General features: G+C 40.3%; 1 protein-coding gene across 7 annotated transcripts in view; it reads left to right on the forward strand.

The window, feature by feature from the left end:
- The window catches only part of RAPGEF2 (Rap guanine nucleotide exchange factor 2), a 245,736-nt gene that overhangs the window by 66,966 nt on the left and 159,445 nt on the right, over window positions 1-19,325 (forward strand). For all 7 annotated transcript variants that reach the window (XM_019667499.1, XM_019667502.1, XM_019667503.1 and 4 more), the window contains exons 3-4: window positions 3,614-3,670; window positions 17,734-17,817. In XM_019667499.1, the coding sequence (XP_019523044.1) occupies window positions 3,614-3,670; window positions 17,734-17,817 (141 nt within the window). The remainder of the gene's footprint in view (window positions 1-3,613; window positions 3,671-17,733; window positions 17,818-19,325) is intronic.

The raw sequence follows: 19,325 nt of genomic DNA on the forward strand, positions 1-19,325 counted from the left end.
TAGTGTTCTGCTGTGAGGGAGGGGAGAGGCTTTCATTTATTTGAAAGCTTCAGCTTTGTGCATGATTGTGGCGCCTTCATTTGTAAGCAATACATTGATTCTGAGCAGTTAATCGACTGTGTTGCTGTAAGATCACACACTCTATGTAAAGGTTTTTTCAGGTTATTTGAAAACAATGTGTTTTTGCAACATGATTTTATTTTTCTAATGTTTACTCCCTTAATCCATATGGATTAGAAGCATCATGTAGTCCAAACAGAAAGAGAATGCTAGAGTAAGGAGCGGAGGCCAAAAATTATGAAAAGCAGAGTAACTCTCTGGGGCCATTCAGTGTAGGAAACAAGAGCCTGCTCAGCTATATGTGTATATTCTTTAGCATCATGGATGAGTGTAATTAATATTATATGGGTACTTTAGGATCATCAGAAAGAAAACAACTAAATTATGGTTAGCATATTCTTTAGGAATTTAATCAAGATCAATATGCATTTGGTAAAACATTTCCTAACAGTGTTTAAGAATAAAAAAAAAAGTTACTTTTTTTCATCTAGAACATTGTCATATAGAAGATTTTTTCTTTTTTTCTTTTTTTTTTTTTTAAGCTGAGCCATCCTGCCACCTGTTGGCAGCTCAGCGGCAGCTCAGCAGCTTCTCAGCTTGGGCCAGGAATCGAACTGCTGTTGCTCAGAGCTCAAACTCTTGAGCGAGCTCTTCACCAACTGAGCCACTCGGCCTGCCCATGATTTTTTGATAGCATTGGTTAAATTTATTTTTCCAGTACACAGTTGTTGATTGCGAGCCTACTGTGTGCCAGACGCTGATATGTAGGCCGTGCAGATACAGCTTTGAAGAAGACCAAACTGGTGCCATCATGGAGTTTATGTTCCTAGTTGGGCAGACAAGATTTAGGTAAGAGGTCAGTGTTATTCTGTTCAGATGTGAGTGTGTTGGGCCTGGTAAGGATGGGTGCTGCTGGGCTGCTTTGACTTTGTAGTCAAAAGGAGGTAACATTTGAGCCGGGGCAGCTGTGCAAACGTCTCTGCAATGTGGATGAGTTCCAGCTGCTCCGTCATGGGAACAGGTTTGGTGAATGAGAAGGCATGTGGCCTAGTAAGGTAGAGTAAGTAAGCATAGTAAATAGTGTTCAAGGATAAGGAGTTTCTATTTTCTTTTTAAGGTTGTGGAGCTTAAAAGCAGAGGTATGAGAAGGTCTGACTTAATATTTGCAAAGATCTGTGTGGAAGCTATGTGGACTAGGCATGCAAAAGTAGAGGCAGAAATCTCTGTCTGTAGTCCTGGTCATAGAGAATAGTGGGACAATGGTGCCTCCTAGTAGGTTTGCACAGGGGAGAGGGTGAACTTGGTCAGCCTGGGAGGATATATTTTGGAAACAGGTGCTGGCAGAAAGATGGAATGTGAAGAAAAGAGAGGAGATAAGGATGAGGACTCAAAGGTTCTTGGCCTAAACAATTGGGGACCAATTGAGAAAGCAGATTTGGGGGGAAGAAATTCAAGACCTGTTTTGGGCATTTTGAACGTGAAGCGGTCATTGAACACACATTTAGATGAGTCTGTATCATGGTGAGGGACTACATCTGGGGCACTACTGTAGCAACCATCATTTTACAGATGATTGGGTTGTCAGAAAAGTCATGATGCATTTTTGCAACGAAAAACATAGAAAAAATATGTCATGACTTTCCCGACAACCCAATAAAATTGAAATCACAGACTAGATGAGAGGAGAAGAGGACTGAAGGGCCCCTGGAGATGATAGATAACCTTTAGAAGGCAGGTAGAGGAATCGAATGAGGGGAGAATCCAAAGGAGACAGAAAAAGGGACTAATACATTACAAGAAAAATCTGGAGACTGAGGACAAGAAGTCTAGAGAAGATAATGCTATGAGGAAAAAGGAGTCCTCAGTTGCTGCCCAGAAGTAGAATTCAGATAAGGGCAGAAAGGAGTTAGATAAATACAGAAGATGCTGATAACGTTTAGAACCTTTTCTTTGGAGCTCAGGACCAAATGATAGGAGCGGGAAGAAGCTGAGAAAATGGAGATAGAGTATATAGACAACTCTAAAAAGAGAATTTCTGTCAAGGGAAAAGCAAAATGTGGATCATAGCTGGAGGAAGATATGAGATGAAGAGAGGTGTCCCCTTCCCATCCACAGTAGGTGATGCTAAGATGTTTTCATAGATTGAAGGAGAGAGGGAGAAGTAGATGGTGGGTGATGTAGGAGGAGGTAAGCTTGCAGGAAGGCAGGGTCTTCATGCAGGAGAAGGAATGAGATCCATTGAAGAGGTTAGGGCAAGAACCCTTCTTTCATTCTAACAAGCAAGAAGGCAGTCTCTGTTACTTAATTTAAGACCAGGTATTTTTAGACCCATCACTGACTATTATTGATTTCTACGAAGCATTGACATGATTCAGTCTATGGAAGAAAACTGTAGCTAATGATGTGTATTCAAGATTTGATGCTACCTCCTGGAATTAAGTGACATTCAGTATGAACGTTTGGATTAAGTGATAGAGAGGATAAGAAGGACCTCTGAAATAGGGTGGTGGTGGCAGAAAAAAAACAAGACAGAAGTATACTGAAGAGAGTTGTTTTCAAGGGAAAAATCAAGAGCATGTAGTGTTTATTAGATTTAGCAAACAGAGGAAAGATGGATGTGGATCGATCCCAGTGTTTCATAGACCTGGAGACTTTTAGCCCCATTGACCCAAAGGGGAGGTACTCTTGAAATACTCACTTTTATAGCCAATTTTTTCTATGTCCTAGTTCCTTCATAAGAAGACACACCCATTCCATTTTCTCTTTTGCATTTTTGTGTTTTTTGGGCTTAATATAATTGGATGCTTCTTGAAGATGCTGTTCTCATAAAGTAATTTTGAATATTTAGACATTTATTCATATTTTCCATAATTTTCAGAATTTTTTCCTCAGGGACAAATCAACTGAAACAACAATTCTTTAAAGTTGTAAAGCCTCCATTTAGTCATTAGTCATAAAAATACTGAGTTAATAAAAGCCTACTTGGGCCGGCTGAGTGGCTCAGTTGGTTAAGAGCTCGCTCAAGAGCTTGAGCTCTGAGCAACAGCGGTTCGATGCCCGGCCCGAGCTGAGTTGCCGCTGAGCTGCCAAAAGGTGGCAGGATGGCTCAGCTAAAAAAAAAAAAATTATAATAAAAGCCTACTTTTTGTCTGAAATACCATACTGTTAAGTAACATTAATGTTGAGCTGTGAATGATGTTATCACTTTTTAAATTAATAGGTTTTCCTTTCTAAGGTTCCTTCTCATTTTCTATTTACCTTGGAGAACATTAATTTATCCTCATATCATTTACAAAGTATTAAGAAAAACACATACAGTTTTGTTCCCTACAAAATAAATATGGTGAAGTTAACAGCTAACAAAGTGGGGTTTTGTTTTGTTTTTCTGGCATCTCTTTACCAGATTTTATTTTATTTTGTTAACCTAGGCACCTGTGATAAGCAATATAAAGTAATTTTAACTTTCTAGGCTACATGGTTCATTTAAGTTTTTAAACTGTGAGTATGTTTTTTCATGACCAATGTTGAACTCATGTCTTTATTTCTTTTACAGGTTAATGTGTGAAACGGTGAGATATGAAAGACACGAGGCAAATGAAGTTTTATACTAGTAAGTGTTTCCTTTCTCTTTGCACAATGTATAATGTGGCGACTAAATAGTTTCCTTAAAGAATCAAAGAAGTGTTAGTAACCGCTTGCTGAGTCAGCATTCCCTTATTTTTGCGTTAACTTATTTTTCATAATTTAGAAATATGATACATTTCAGCTATTTCCTGTCATAAAGTAAATGTTTACAGTCCTTTGCTAAGTTCACTTCTGTAGCTATATATCTCTCATGTGTGATTCAGAGATATTATTTCACATTATGGAGTATTTTGACACTTTTATCATGAAATAAGACATGGTGTATATATAGCAGTTTCCACAGAACAAAATATATATTCCCACAGCCCCACCAGATGAGATGTAACTATAGCGTGAATATCATATTTTAGCTTATAATTCTTTTGGAAACAGAAAATAAGCTACCCACATCTCTTCAGTCATAGTTTCATCTTTAAACAATATTGATATTGCTTTCAAGATGTGTAATATAGTCCTTGAAAAAACGAAGACTGATTCTTTAAAAGAATGTGATAAACACTCAGTGGATAAATACTGGTATATTAAGATATGTAAACTATGATTTACTAGTCATATTATTTTGTTAATGTTTGCCATGACTGACGGTTGTTCTGTTGACTTTCCTTACTGTTTTTCAAAGCACTTATTAAGTAATTACTATTTTCCATGCACATTATAGGGAATATTTATTGAAATAAATAAAACACAGCTCCTACCCTTAAGGAGGCTATAATCTCTTGAGGGAGGTAGAAGTAGACTAAAAGGAAATCAACGACAATGAAAACTAAGTGAAATACCTGAGACTTCAGACATGTTCTAAGGGCTGCAGAAGTACAAGGGAAAGCTTGGGGGACAGGCAGAGCGTCTCAGGGAAGGCGCCCTTTGAACTGGGTCTCAAAAGTGTGTCCAGGAGTCTAGAGAGACTGCGCTGGCAGGAGAAGCAGGACGCAGAGGGACACAGGCAGTGAAGGGGCCTGACTTGGTGTTTTGAGCATTGTGACAAGTTTAGTGTGAGGGGCATGTGATGTGGTCACGCTGGTGTGTCAAGAAGAGGCAGGCTAGTCCTTCCTACTTACATGCTTGTGGATGTGTTGTTAAAAAAAAAACAGTCTCGATTCTTTTTTTTTTTTTTTTTAAAGATTTTTATTGGGGAATTGGGGGGATGGGAACAGTGCTGGGGAATTGGGGGAAGGGGAACAGACAAGTTGCTGTCCTTTTGTTCTTCAGTCTAGTTGTGGAGGATGTTGCTTCACTGGCCCAAGTTGGCACCATTGTTGTGCTCTTCCTGGGTGAGGCAGATCAGTCGCCGGCTTCTGGAGGGCCGCTCACTGCGGCTGCTGGCCGCTCACGCTGGCTGCTGGCTACATACGGTAGCCCATGGCAACCCACTGCCACAGGGAGTGCAGCCTACGCCGTCGCCGGCGACTCATGGCAGCCCAGCTCCAGGTTGAGCTGTCGTTCAGCATCTTAGCTGTGGAGGGCAGTGTCACTGGCCCTCATATGTGGGATCCGAACCGGGGCCCTCTGGCATCCCAAGCGAGTTCTTAACCATCGCGCCACTCGGCCGGCCCTCGATTCTTTAAGCAACTGGAAATGAGCTTTTTCCCTTTCTAAATATATTTTATCTTGGAAAATTACAAATATTCACAATATTAGGGACAGCAGTGTACTGGACCCTATGTTTACATCATCCAACATTGTCAATTGATGGCCAATTATATTTTCACTTACTCCCCCTCTCCCACCTACAACTGGATTATTTTGAAGTAAATCCGGAAATATCAATTCGTTCATAATTATTTTGATATATATCTTCATCTTTAGTAGATAAGGACTTAAAAAAATTTAACCACAATATTGCCATTAAAACTTAAAAAATAATTCTTTATGTCATGAAAATATTCAGATTTGTCTCAAAAAATTGCTTTTACAGCTTATTTACTTGAATCGGATCCGGATAAGGTCCATCCATTGTAATATCTTTCTAAAGCCTCTTTTAATCTGTAGCTTGGTGACCAGTTTTCAAGCAGCAAAATCATGTGGCCAAATGCCTTCCTACCCCAGTCATCCCCTCAGAGATAATACCTGTGCCTGTATGAAAATGCAAAAGGTGGACGAGATTGAGTGGGTGGGCAAGGAGGTCAACAGGGAGACACTTGGAGTCACCGGAGGCTGCAAGGCTTGAACTGAGGCGAAGACGGAAGGAATGAGGGCGTCAGGGGTAGACGTTACAAGGAGATACAGGTGGCTATGATCGAGGATGATTCCTACGTTGTAACTTATTAAACTTTAACATCTAGGGGCCGCTTTGCAGGAAATGGTAACTGTCCACCTGGGGCTTAAGAGAACATACATCAGATATAGAAGAATAATAAATAACCAATTGATAATAAGATGATAACACCAGGGGCAGGTGCCTTTCACATATTTGTTCTTGAAGAAATTAAGCAATAAGTAACTTAGAATTTTGTTTCCTTGAGGAACAATTAAAAGCTACCAATGAAATGGGTATACAAATGTCAGAGTTGGGAATCTCTGATGAATATTATTGAAAATGTTTGAAGAAGTCTAGTGGTGGCAAGCATCAACTTTCTATTATTTTGTCCTGTGAAACGGTTTGGTAGTATTGATGAGGTAATAACACACATTTAATAAGTACTTCCTATGTCCCACATACTCTAATAAGTGCTTTATGTACATTAATTTACTTACTCCTTATAGCTGTCTTGTGAGGTAGGTATTCTCATCCCCCCAATTTTACACACGAAGGAACTGAGGCTTTGAGAGGATGAAGAACTTGCCCAAGGCTTCACTGCTCCAAGTGAGACCTGAGTTTGAGCCCAGAAACTGGGATTCTGCAGCCTTACCCCACTCAACCAGCATTTCCCAGTCTTTTTCATGCCACCATAAAAAAAAAAAAATGGCACCATAAAAAAATGATAATGCTTGTCTACGTGTTAGGATAAGCACATCATCTTTCTGTGATGCTGGCCTCCCCATGGGGTGATGGTGGGAACTGAAACCCACCAGCAGTTCTGCCTACATTATCCTGACTCCCTAGTAGTTTTTATTCATTGTTCATTTAAATTGAAGGTAGATTACAGTGTCTTTAAATATACCTAGAGTTTTGTTACTTTTTTAAGTCATTTTAGACAGTGAGCGAGAGCTATGCTGATAATGCAAAACCATGTTTGAGATAATCCTAAATGGAATGCATTTAGTCTTGAGTTTGTAACAAGAGCTGATTGTAGCAATGGCTCATTTTTGACTAGTTAGAATTAGGTGACATGTTAGAAGCAGTGGAAAGCCTGTGGATAGTCAGTAGATCATGACTTCATGAGACCAAAAATTCACACCGAGACTAACTGTTGATTCCTAGGGTTTGGCCAATCTTGTGATGAAGGGTAATTGATGTGTTTTCTTCTGTGATCTTTGAACAAACATGTTTCTGCTCTTACCAATTTGTGTAGGCGCAGTTTTGAAAATCAAAGAACCCTTGCATTTATGGTGTATATAAATCTGTGATAACTTCGTAATGCCACCCCTCTTGGGGACCTGTTGTTATTACCGCGCGGGGAAATGGCCTGTCTGTTCTTGTTTTCCCCTGAGATTGAAGAACAGAGGGTGGCCAGAATATCAAAGACTTTCAGACTTTGGTTTTATGACCAAGAGATGAGCATCCACGTTCCTTATTATGGTGACTCCTAAGTCTACGGTTTTAATCATTTCACCAGCTAAATATAATACTCCTTTGATCCACCTCCGTACCTCATTTTCCTCCTCTATAAATGGAAACAATGGTAATGGTACCCACTTTTTAGTCTAGGTGTGAGGATAAGATGCATGCCTATGTATCAAGTACTTAGAGCAGTTCATACATAGTAAGTGCACAAAAATGTTAGCTGCTAGCATCATTGTCATTACCATCATTGTTTTGATAATTTACATTTTGGTTAGTTTTTTAGCTGCTTTGAACTTTTGTGAGGAAGGAATTATGGTAGGCAGCGACGCTCTGACTCTCACAGTGCTGTGGTTTTAACATAAACCAACTGGATGGCAAAAGTGCCATTTTAAATTATATTGAGTTTTGGAAAGAGTTGCGGATCTGATAAAGTTGAATTTTTAAAAATTTAGAATTGCCCATTTCGAATCTAGTTGTATTTGTTTGCGCTAGAAAGTTAGATAAAATTAGTGGAACTTTACACAATGGACAAGAATGTCAGGTAATTTCTGTCTTCCTTTCATTTGTTATCTACTATATGCTAGCTGTTTTGCTGGCTCGGGAATACTAAGGTGGTAGTATATAAATTCCTAACCTGAAGGGCTTTAATTTAGAGACATCTTTCTTTAAGGGTTTAATCTGAAATGAGAAAAACCAGTGTGTCCTTTCAGCTTGAGATTTTCCTTAAAGGCAACCCATCTTCCCTGTTTCATTTTAATATGTAGTTACATTTAAAGTGCTAAAAACCTTTGGATCAGAAATTTAACCATTAAAAAAAAAACTTTAAGTGTACACACACCCGCACTATAAATATATGTAACTCTCTACCTTAATGCCCATTTTCCACGTATATGTCTGACTGAATGGTTTGGGTTTTTTAAGAGTTTTCATAGCAGTTTGTTAAGGGATTTATCTCTCTTTATTTCAGGAGAGGAAATTGTTCCTCCATAAAAAGCAAAAACTGCATTGAAGCCCATTGAGTCTTTTAAAACATTTTCATTTAAATCTGTAAATGTGCAATTTAGAACTTCAGGCGTCAGCTGCCAGTCGCATTGCTTTAGCTGCCTTTTCATTTGCTGACTTGGTTTCCTGTTTTCACAGCAGCTTTTCCCAATCACTTCTCCGGGAGGCCACCCACCCACTGCTGTCCTGCTCCCCCTCCAGCTAACTTTGCCTCAAGCTTTACTTTTCTATTCACCATCCGCAATTGATCAGCAGCTGCTTTTGCCTCCTGTCTCTCTCCTCCTTCCAGGAGGAAGATGTGTGTGGTTATTCCTGTTCTCACCTGTATTGTCAACCCCTTCTCCTGCCCCCTTTCCGAGGGCTGTCGGTATGCCAGTGTCTTCCATCCTTAAGAAGCTCTCCTTTGATGCTTTGCCCCGTACCCAGTTACTGTCCTGCTCATTCCTTCTTGATGTGGCCAAGCTTTTGCTCTATTTTACATTCAGTCTTATTTTTAAATGATTGCAAACCCACATTTGCTTTAAATTTTTCTTTTTTAAGAAACAAAATACTTCAAATCTTTCCTTCTTTCCCCAGCAAGATGCCTCCATTTTCTTTTTTCTTTTTTAAAGATTTATTTTTTTGGGGGGGGCATTGGGGGATGGGAACAGTGCTGGGGAACTGAGGGAAGGGGAACAGACAAGCTGCTGTCCTTTTGTTCTTCAATCTAGTTGTGGAGGATGTTGCTTCACTGGCCCAAGTTGGCACCATCATTGCGCTCTTCCCGGGCGAGGCAGATCAGTCACCGGCTTCTGGACGGCCGCTCACTGCGGCTGCTGGCCACTCACGCTGGCTGCTGGCTACACACGGTAGCCCATGGCAACCCACTGCAGCAGGGGCTGCAGCCTACGCCATCGCCAGCGACTCATGGCAGCCCAGCTCCAGGTTGAGCTGTTGTTCAGCATCTTAGCTGTAGAGGGCAGTGTCACTGGCCCTCATATGTGGGATCTGAACCGGGGACCTCTGGTGTCCCAAGCCAGCTCTTAACCAACATGCCACTCGGTCAGCCCAATGCCTCCATTTTCTTGAAGTATCCTTCTTGTCCATGTTGGCATACTAATTTTACTATGCTTGTACGTGGGTGTAAAGAAAATGGTGAAACCATTGTGTGCCATTGGTCATACAAAAATAAATAATACATATTTTGTCTTTGAGCTTATCATGTAGAGTCCCAGCGGAGGAGCAAAACAAACGAGCAAACAAATAACTATTAAACTTTCTGATAACTCTAGTCACAGAAGTAATGTAATGTATTTGTGAAAAAGATTAAAATTGTTATGTGACTGAAAAGCCATCTGCAAATTTGAAGGTGGCCACCCTTAGAATTAACTTTTTATGCAGTGGAACACTTTGTCCATAGGAAATCCTACTGAGCTCAGTGGCAGTAGCTGTTATGGTGTAAGGAGGGTCAGATAGTGGGAAGTCCCAGAGGCTCGAGGAGTGCTTGTTAGAAGCTCTGATCTGAACAAGTGGCTGGACTCCCACGAAAGGACAGAGGATAATTTGTTGTAAATACCTCAAGTTATCTTCACTTTGGCTTTTGGCATAATCATATATTTGAGAGCACACATCCAAACCCGTCAGAAGAGGATAACATAATAACAGTACAAGTGAGCAAAAACTAGGCCCTGAGCTTCAGCGGAGGCTTCGGCTGGGAGAGGCATCAGGAGAACCAGCAGAAGGTGGTGGTAGGCTGTGGAGAGGGAGAAACTTAGGAAGACTTTCTGTCCCCTGGTTTTATCCTTTGGTTAGATGATGTTACTGTCACAGTGGATACAGGAAAAGAGACAGGTGCTTTTCTAGTTGTGGTCACTGGCTAGCTTTCTGGGATTCCTTGCTAGTTGTGTCCACATAGTATTGGAACTTTTGTTAAGTCTTCATTTTATTTCTTTTCTGGTGTTTTAGCTCAAGATGTGGTGCCAGTAGCCCTAGGGTGATAAGAATTCTGTCTCCATTTCTCCCAGGTGCCATCAGCTTGGCTTGGAATAGGGCATAACATCCTGGGTAGTAAATGCGCCTTTCTTTCTGAAATATCCCAGAGGTCAATGTTTGATGTTACATGTGGTCCCAGTTGTACCCAACCCGTGTGTGACTGGGGTATCGCCACCTATCCCTGAATGGTCTTCCTAACCACAATTTCTGGGCCTTTCACGGGGGCTCGTAATCATCCGTTCTTATTTACCACGTGACTGCCATCTTTCCGAGTCTTCGTGTTTTTGTGTGAATGTTGCTGTAAAGCATCACAAAGGTGCTTCTTCCCTCTTCCGAGTCCCTTCTGGCTTGCGCTCACGCCACACTGCACGTCATCTGCGAAAGTGGGAGGAATCCCTTGGAGTCCCAATGCCCTCCTCATGCCAGGACAAACTTCTGTCAGCACAGCCTCGGAAAGCACTAACTTCTGATCCCAAATTGTTTGGATTTTGTTTCGATTTGTTGTCTCCTCTCACCAGCACTCCCAACACACACAAAGACTTGGATGTTCCTCTTTGTGGCGGGCAGGAGGCCCATTTTGAGCGAATGTTAGGCTAGCTCAGCATCCTTTGCCCACTGCCACGCCCCCCACTCTGTTACAAGTCCTTACTCCTCCGTGCCCCTTGCCTTTATGTCCGTAAACAACCTTTTTGGCTGATTGGGCTCCACTTAAATTTTCTCATTGTATTAACGGCTGAATAAAGCAGCCTTTTCACATTCCTTTTTTGCCCTCTGATAATTGCCTTTGCTGATTTAATCAGTTTTCTTTTGATTTACTGGCTTATTCTTTCAACCCCCTCGTCAACTTAACTTGATCACTTCTATTAGCTTCCAGCTTTATGAATAGGGAACGTAGAGCGGCACACACAGCCCTTTCGTGTGGCGACATTGCCATCTAGTGGACTTGTTGGATATTGTTGTGGAAGTTGCTTAAGCCTGGCCACGTTTTTTCCAGTTACTGGTAAACTGAAACTTGCATCTTTGATTTTCAGACACTTTAATACCGTATCTGAGTTGGTGTCTATTCAATTCCTAATTTATCCATTAAGAAAATACCTAAGTACCAATCAGACATTATATAGTATATATATTGGGGATACTGATGAGTTAAAGGAGTTTAAAAACTAATGGGGGAAGACTCTTAAAATAATTGTGAGACTGGCAACTGCTGAATGCGAGCACGCACCAAGTGCTGTGGGAACCCGGGAGGAAAATGACTCACTTTCTTTGGAAGATACTAAAACATTTCTCTGAGGAAGTGGTAGTTAGCCTGGAATTCAAAGGATGAGTAATACTTTACTAGACAAAAGGTACTATTTAGAAGCTGGAACAGCAGGTTTATTCAAAGGCCCTGAGGCATAGGTGGGGGAAAAAAGTGTAGTATAGCTGAACAGGGTGAAGTTTGCAGCATAGAATATGTGGAGGATTGGAGCAGAAAGTAAAGTTGTGGGTTGGCCCTTTCAGGGATGGCTGTTAGAGAGAAAAAGAGGAGGAGAACTAGTATTTTGTATGTACCTATTATGCAAGGTACTCCGTATACACATATATGTATTCTCTCTCTCTTTCTCTCCCTCTCTGTCTGTCCCTCTCTCTCTCTGTCCTCATTAAATCAAAGTAACATTGTGAAGAAGGTATTGATATCCCCACTTTACAGTTGAGGAACTAGAATCTCAGAATTTAACTTCACCCGGCTCACATGGCTAGTATGAAAGAATATATGTTCTAAAAAACCTTTGCTCTTTGCATGGCAGCTTACTGCTTCCCTCATATGTTAAACCAAGGGATGTGGACTTTCTCCTGTTCCGGATCCAGGGGTTATAAGCAGAAGCATGTCATGATCCGATTTACCTGAGCAAATGCTGACTGAAATAGTGTCCAGTTTCTACCAGGTGCAGCACACAGTTCCTGCCTAAAAGGAGGGTCAGTGTTTATTATAGCATAGAATGAAATTAGATGCGATGAGTATTTTGGAGTTTGGAAAACAGTGACGGAGAAGGTTTTATGAAAGAAGTAGGGCTCGAGCCATTCCTGTCAGGTCTGATGTGATTTAGAAGGAGGCAGGCGTGCAGTGTGGGAAAGGACTAGCCAGTTGGCAGCAGGGGCGTGTGTTGAGGAGTAGAAGGAAATAAGGTGGGAAAAGAGTGGGATGAGATTATAGATTTGCCTCCTCCCATTATCCCCAGTCTAAACCTGCCATCCTGTTTAAACTTGGATTAATGGGCAGTAGGAACCAGTCACTGCCGACTGCTTCACAGTGTTTGTATCTGGTTATACTGGAAGGTGAATTGATCATTTTGAGATGGTCTGTTTATGTTTTCGCCTGCCTTTTTTGTTTTGTTTGGCTTTATTCATTTCCACCCTGTTGATGAAAATTAAAAAACAAACAAACAAACAAAAGGAGCCTTTCAGAGTGCTTTGTGCATCCACCTAGGCTTTTGTGGCTTTCATTTGTGTCACTTGTAGGGAGTCAAATCAATTGTCCATTGGAGTCCTTAGCTTAGTCTAAAAATAGTAGGTCTCTTCCAAGTGTTCATGGTGGCTGATCAGAGAGACAAGGTATTACTTCGCTATATGTACTTCTTTAATCTTTAGGTTTCTCTTTTCTACCTGTTGACTGGTGGTGTAAGACTGAGGATATTTGCAAATGCTCAGTCAGGGTCATTCCAAGATTCAGCTTTTGCCCAACATGCAGCTAGTTGCATAGATAGTGATAGAATCCACACACCCCACCCCCCTGCTATTTGTGATGTATTGTGATGGATCTCCCACCTAAAGATCAGAAATTAGGGGATTGAGGGAGATGGGGAGATCCTGGGAACATGCAGTTTTAATTAGCGCCCTAAGTAATTCATATGCATACAAAAGCTTGAGAAACACTGGACAGAGTAAAATCTCAGTATTAGTCCTAGAAGATGGTGATGATGATGTCAACCTTCTTTAGCCAGTTTCATTGCCAGTGTGGCCGTCTGCAAGCAAGATCTCAGATTAATTTTGCTTACCCTTTACTTGTAGAAAAGGTTGATGCTGCTGCTACTAAGTACTGTTCTTAGAATTTCTCTTTTATCTTTTCTTAAAAAAAAAAAAAAGCAAAAATAAATAATCATCATGTCGCACATATAAAAATGCTATGAAACCCATCAGGTAACAGCCGCACTGTGGGAAGGGAGTATTTGTGGACTTGGAAGGGATGGCGGCTGTCCCCCATGCTGAAACACTGCCCGCCTCAGGCATAATTGAAAGGGGAAAAAGTGAGTGTGGCTGGTACAGCGACTTCTAATAAAGCCGGCAGAAGTTTCTGGGTGATTAAGACTGAGTTAAACAGATTTTTATGGTGGCATCTCACAGCAGGGAATTTTCAGAACAAAGACCAAACCTGAGTCCTGTGGGGGTTGGGTGAGAAGAGAGGAGGATAGATAGAGAAGGAGAATTTTTCTAGTTTACAGCTGTTTCCAGAACACCTTTAAAATAAGATTCATTGTTTTTGTATTCTTAGTTCAAATTAGCTTACTTTGTAAAACCTCAATCTTTTTCTAAAAAAAAAAAAAATTTTTTTTTTAAACTTTATTGGGGAACAGTGTGTTTTTTCAGGGAACAATGTGTTTTTCCCAGGACTCGTCAGCTCCAAGTCAAGTTGTTGTCCTTCAATCTTAGTTGTAGAGGGTGCAGCTCAGCTCCAAGTCTAGTCGCTGTGTTCAATCTAGTTGGGGCTGGGGGTGTTGGGGAGTGGCGCGGCCCGCCATCCCATGCAGGAGTTGAACGGGCAATCTTGTTGTTAAGAGCACGCTCTCTCACCAACTGAGCTATCTGGCTGCCCAAAGCCTGAATTTCAATAATACAGAAATTATGATGATCTTATTTGGCATGGTGTGTAGGAAATGCTCACTAAATGCGATAAATTTTTGTTGATTGATCATTCTCTGTGTAAGCAATGCCTGTGCAAGCAAGTATAGCTCTTATGAATTAACATTTGAATTTTTTGGAAAAGATAGAGAAATAGTCATCTATCAGGTAAACAAAATTATAATAAACGGGAAGTGTTGAGAGGACTGGGTTCTTATCTTTACTTCCATAAATCTTTCCTGAGATTTTCCTGATATGAAGAGTCAGCCCTAATGATAGGGCAATCAACAAGTATTCAGGATGCCAGAATATTTGCTGTCACAGTATTTTATCTTCTGTAGACACCGTCTGGATGCCTTTTACTTCATGGGTATTTTATGATCAGTGCCGGGAAGACTGAATTTTACAACCCTTGCGTTTATAGTGTCCAGAGTAATTTTGCCTTCAAAATGGACAGACATGAAATAACTAAAAAGCCAGCGAATGTTTGTTATATGTTCTATGTCACAGTTAATCTAGGCCATGGTGACATTTATTGTCCTTTTTAACACAATAAAAAACCTATAGACTAATTATTTGCATTTAGGGAGCATTGTTCATTTAATCCTTGCAGCAACTGTAGTAACTTGCCCAAAGCCCAGTACCATAGTAAGTGGTAATCTGCCTTAGTTTCCTAGTTTTCTAGATTTCGTTTCCCTTGACCAACCTTTGGTGATAAAGGGACCATTGTAAGAACAGACTAAAGTAAGTTTACAAAATAATTCCTTTTTCCTTCTTTTTATTTCAGTTTTTTGTTGCTTGTTATTTTTGAAATTTAAACTATTTTTGCACCTGGCAGAACGTTTTACTTGACATAAATCAGAATTAATGTTTTCACCTTATGTTAAGAAAAAAAATTTCCCCCCCACCTAAACTAGGTAAATGATTGTTGTTTGCAAAAGCTGATTAAAAACTAGAAAGACAAGGGTATAAATTGTTTTTTGAAGTACTTCACATTTTCACTTGAGAAATCATTTTATTTTTGTGGTTTTGTTGAAACTAAACTCTATTTGCAGTATTTTCCTTTATGGTTTCTTTTTGCATTGCTATTGACGACTAAGTAGTTGTGAAATTGGTTAGGAGTGGACTTGAAAGGAGCAGAGATCAACTGATGATTTGCTTTGGAAGCACACAGCAAAATGAAAATGATTAGGTGACAGTGATTGGCATTTTTAAATAAATAATTTAGTTATTTAGTGTTGTAAATAGAATTTAATGTTCTTGGGGTGACCAGTTAGCTCATTTGGTTAGAGCTGATAACACCCATGTTGCCGGTTCGATCCTTGCATGGGCCACTGTGAGCTGCGCCCTTCTTAAAAGAGTCAACTAGGCCACTGTAGCATGAAAGCAACGTGTAACCAATGGACCATGGCTGTTCCCCAATAAAATTTAAAAAACAAACAAACAAAAAACAACAACAAAAAAGGACCTGGTAGAGATTGTTGAAGACTTCCTTGCAGCACGTACATATGATTGATTCACCAGGATGAGGAGGCCTAGTGTCAGGTTTCATGTCGTCCTCTTAAAAGCAGTGGGAGTGCTCTCGCCTTCCTTCCCACCCTTTCCGCTAGCTAGAACGTATGGTGGTGAAGTTTGGAGCTGCCACCTTAGACTATGAGATGGGAGCCATGTGTGGAGGGTGACAGAGCCATAGAGCGTCCATATCATGGAGCCGCCTTCTTAGCCTTGGGATCCATGTGCTCGGCTGTTACATGTGTGAGAGAGAACGGAACTTCCTCCTTGGTTAAGCCATTGCCGTGTTTAGCTTTTCGTTTTGTTTTATTTTAATATTCGCTGAGCCTATATCCTCACTAATACATTTGATCAACTTCACTCTATAAAATAAAACAACTTAGGCATGGCAAAAAGCACAGTAAACAAAGTCAAAGCATAAGCGACATACTGGGCGAAAAGGTATTCACAGCTCAGGCTTTAAAAGGCTCATTTTTATTAAGTGCTTCTAAATAAGAAAAAAAACCCCCACAACTTAGAAAATCAGCAAAAAAATTATGACTTGATTTTACAGAAAAAGGCATAGATATTGCTCATGTAAATAAGAAAAAAAAAGGCGCTCTTCTAACAATAAGAAAAAGAAATGAAAAATAAAGTTACACGAATGTATCATTTTTCACCAAGCACATTGGTAAAAACCCAGAAGTTTGATAGAAAGCCTCAGTGCTAGAAAGCCTTGTCTCCCCTGTGGCTTGCCCTTCCGCACCCTGCGTCCGCCACACCACACTGGCCTTCTTGCTGGGCAGTGTCAGCCTGTGGCCTTGGCGTGCACCCTTGAGATCCTCCCTGCCTTTCGCCTGGGATGCTGGTCCCGCAGGGATCCACTTGGCCAACTCATCTTTGCTCAGCTGTGCTCTTCTCAGGGAGACTTGCCCTGGCCACCCATTTAAACCTGTAAAACCCCACCCTCATGTTCCTTGCTCTACACTATTTTTTTTTCTTTAGAGCGCTGATTTATAATTTTCCAGCTTAGTATTTTTGTTGTTTGTTGTGTGTATTGTCTCAACAGAAGACAGGCTCCCTGAGGACAGGCGCCTTTCTGTTGCTGCTGTTCTTGTTCTCTGAAGCATCCTCAGCACCTAGGACAGCCCTCATCATAGATTGTTAGTCAAACATTTGTTCTATAAATGTAACAAACTATAGTAGTCAGGACCTGGGGGGAGCAGGTAGATGGATAAGTTGCTAGCCACCTATGGAGGACAATTTGACAATATCTATCAGAAATAACAGTGGATGTACCCTTTGGCCCAATGGTTGCACCTCTAGTTACTGGTTACAGTTACCTTTGTGTATACAAGATTATTTACTGTGGTTTTTATTTATTTTTTAAAAAAATAATTGCATGCGATTAAAAACAAGGGAGATGACGCAGTAAGGGGTTGCATAAGTTAAATATGGCACACCCATAAGATGACGATCTCATGAAACGATCACTATAGTTTTGCACAGAGGTAGAAACTGTGTCTTTTCTGTGAAAAGAAAAAAAAAAGATGGTGGAGGGAATAAGAATATGTGTCCAAAATGTGTGTGAATATGCGTAAAGAAATTCTGAAAGAATATCCAACAAGCGTGATGGAGAAATGTGGGCGATTGGTAGACATGTGGAAGGGTTGGGAAGGCCGAGTTTCACTGTTTTCCTCTATATTTTCTGTTTTATGAAGCAATGGAGAGTATTCTCAGTTCAAAGAAATTAAACTAAAAAATAAAACTTGGAATGGTAGGTGCTATACATCTAAGGAACACCTAAAATATTTAAACATACTGACAAATATCTTTAACTTATTGGGAGATAAAAATAATTTAAATAAATGATTCCAAAAGTCAAATAATGGTATTTTTATGGAAATGTTTTCATTGTCCTTCATGATTCTGAAAGTAACATGGGTACTACACTTTGTGCTATGTATGTTTAGATGATTTTGTTGTTATTACAATCATCTGATTCGATTATCTTTTCTTTTCAGTCCTGATGATATTGGGACCTGCTGGTATATTCTCCTGTCTGGTTCCGTGTTCATTAAGGAGTCTATGTTTCTTCCAAGAAGCAGGTATCGTATAGACATTCTGTGATAGATTATCCACGAAGCTGGAAATCCTTTTGCAGAATTTGAGTTCTTTTGCAGAATTGTTTTCTCTTCCTATTTCCTCTTTCACGACACAAAGCAAGGCAGTAGCTTGGGTGTTAACACATAAATCTTTAAGAAAGGACTGTTTTATGTTGTAAACACTGTTGCAATCTCTTTAACAAAGGACAAGAACAAAAGACATGCTGGTGACATGTCCATTTGTTACATGAACATGTCAGGCTAATTTAGGACACATTTGTTCATAGGGAATAAAATATGCCTCTGTAACAGGCAATCTCATAAACATCTAAAGAGAGGAAAAGAAAGTTCATTGAGACCACATGGGACTAGAAATGGAGCGCCAGGAACTGTCATTGACTTCCCTGACTCTCAGGACCATATGGTCTCTCATTTTTGCATCTGTCTATGGACTGGCTTCCCACTCTCTCAGGCTATTAATGTCTTTTTCCCTGTGACTTTGGCTTGTATGTGCCAACTGTTGATTTATTACCTGATGTCCTAATGTTTACAGCATTTGACTGTACTGCCTGTGTCTTTTCTCTGGATTCTTTAGGCTTCAACCTGATTGGCTGGGCTTGGGGCTGATGTGTATCCAGTTCCAGTCAGCTATGGCCAAAGAGGGTTAGGACCCATCTGTTATACATGTGGCTGGCTATCTATGTTCAGGTTCCCTGACTGAGGGTATCATAGCTGTATTTCCCCCAGTTGTGTATTTTTCACAATTAAATATTTTTATTTTGACTAAAGATTTGAAAAAAATTTACCTGATGAAATATCTATATTTAAAATTACTAAATAAATATTTAAATTGACAACATTTATTAAAGAGTCGTGCTCCCCCTCCCCCACTTCTCACCTTCTGTAACCTAACTCTCTTACGAACATATTAAAATATATTCTTGATAAATCATTCTGAGTGGGTCAGGACATGTTAAGAATCGATTTTAAAAATGTGAACAAATTTTTATGAAACGTCAGAGTCGGTGAGAAAGGGAGAAGTGATTTACCGTTATGTCAAATGGTGTGGTCCTAGAAGACACTGAGATGGGCCTTTGGCAGCCAGAATGGTAGTGAAAGAACGCCAGGGGCACGTTGCATCTAATGAAAAAAACCCCTGGTGCAATTGCCATGCCTGTCTGCCCTTCTCCTTCTCCAAGTTCGGGTTGGCAGGCATTGTTCTCTTTGGCAAAAGGTCCCACGAGGGATGGAAGATCTATTGCCTATTAGTTTGTTGTTCTTATAGTAGCAATAGTCACGGTAATAGTGGAAGAGTTGCTGGTGGTAGTGGTAGTAATAGAAGTAGTAATAGTTGTAGTAATAAAATGATGAGGGGGAAATTGCTAAGTCTTTGATAGTGCTTTCCGTTTGCCAGGCACCATTTTACATGCTTTACATACCGTATTTCCCCATGTATAAGGCGCTCCCATGTATTAAGACGCACCTTAATTTTGGGGCCCGAAATTTGAAAA

The sequence above is a fragment of the Hipposideros armiger genome, unplaced genomic scaffold (genome assembly GCF_001890085.2).
Source record: "Hipposideros armiger isolate ML-2016 unplaced genomic scaffold, ASM189008v1 scaffold_498, whole genome shotgun sequence".
In the NCBI taxonomy this organism is placed as follows: domain Eukaryota; kingdom Metazoa; phylum Chordata; class Mammalia; order Chiroptera; family Hipposideridae; genus Hipposideros; species Hipposideros armiger.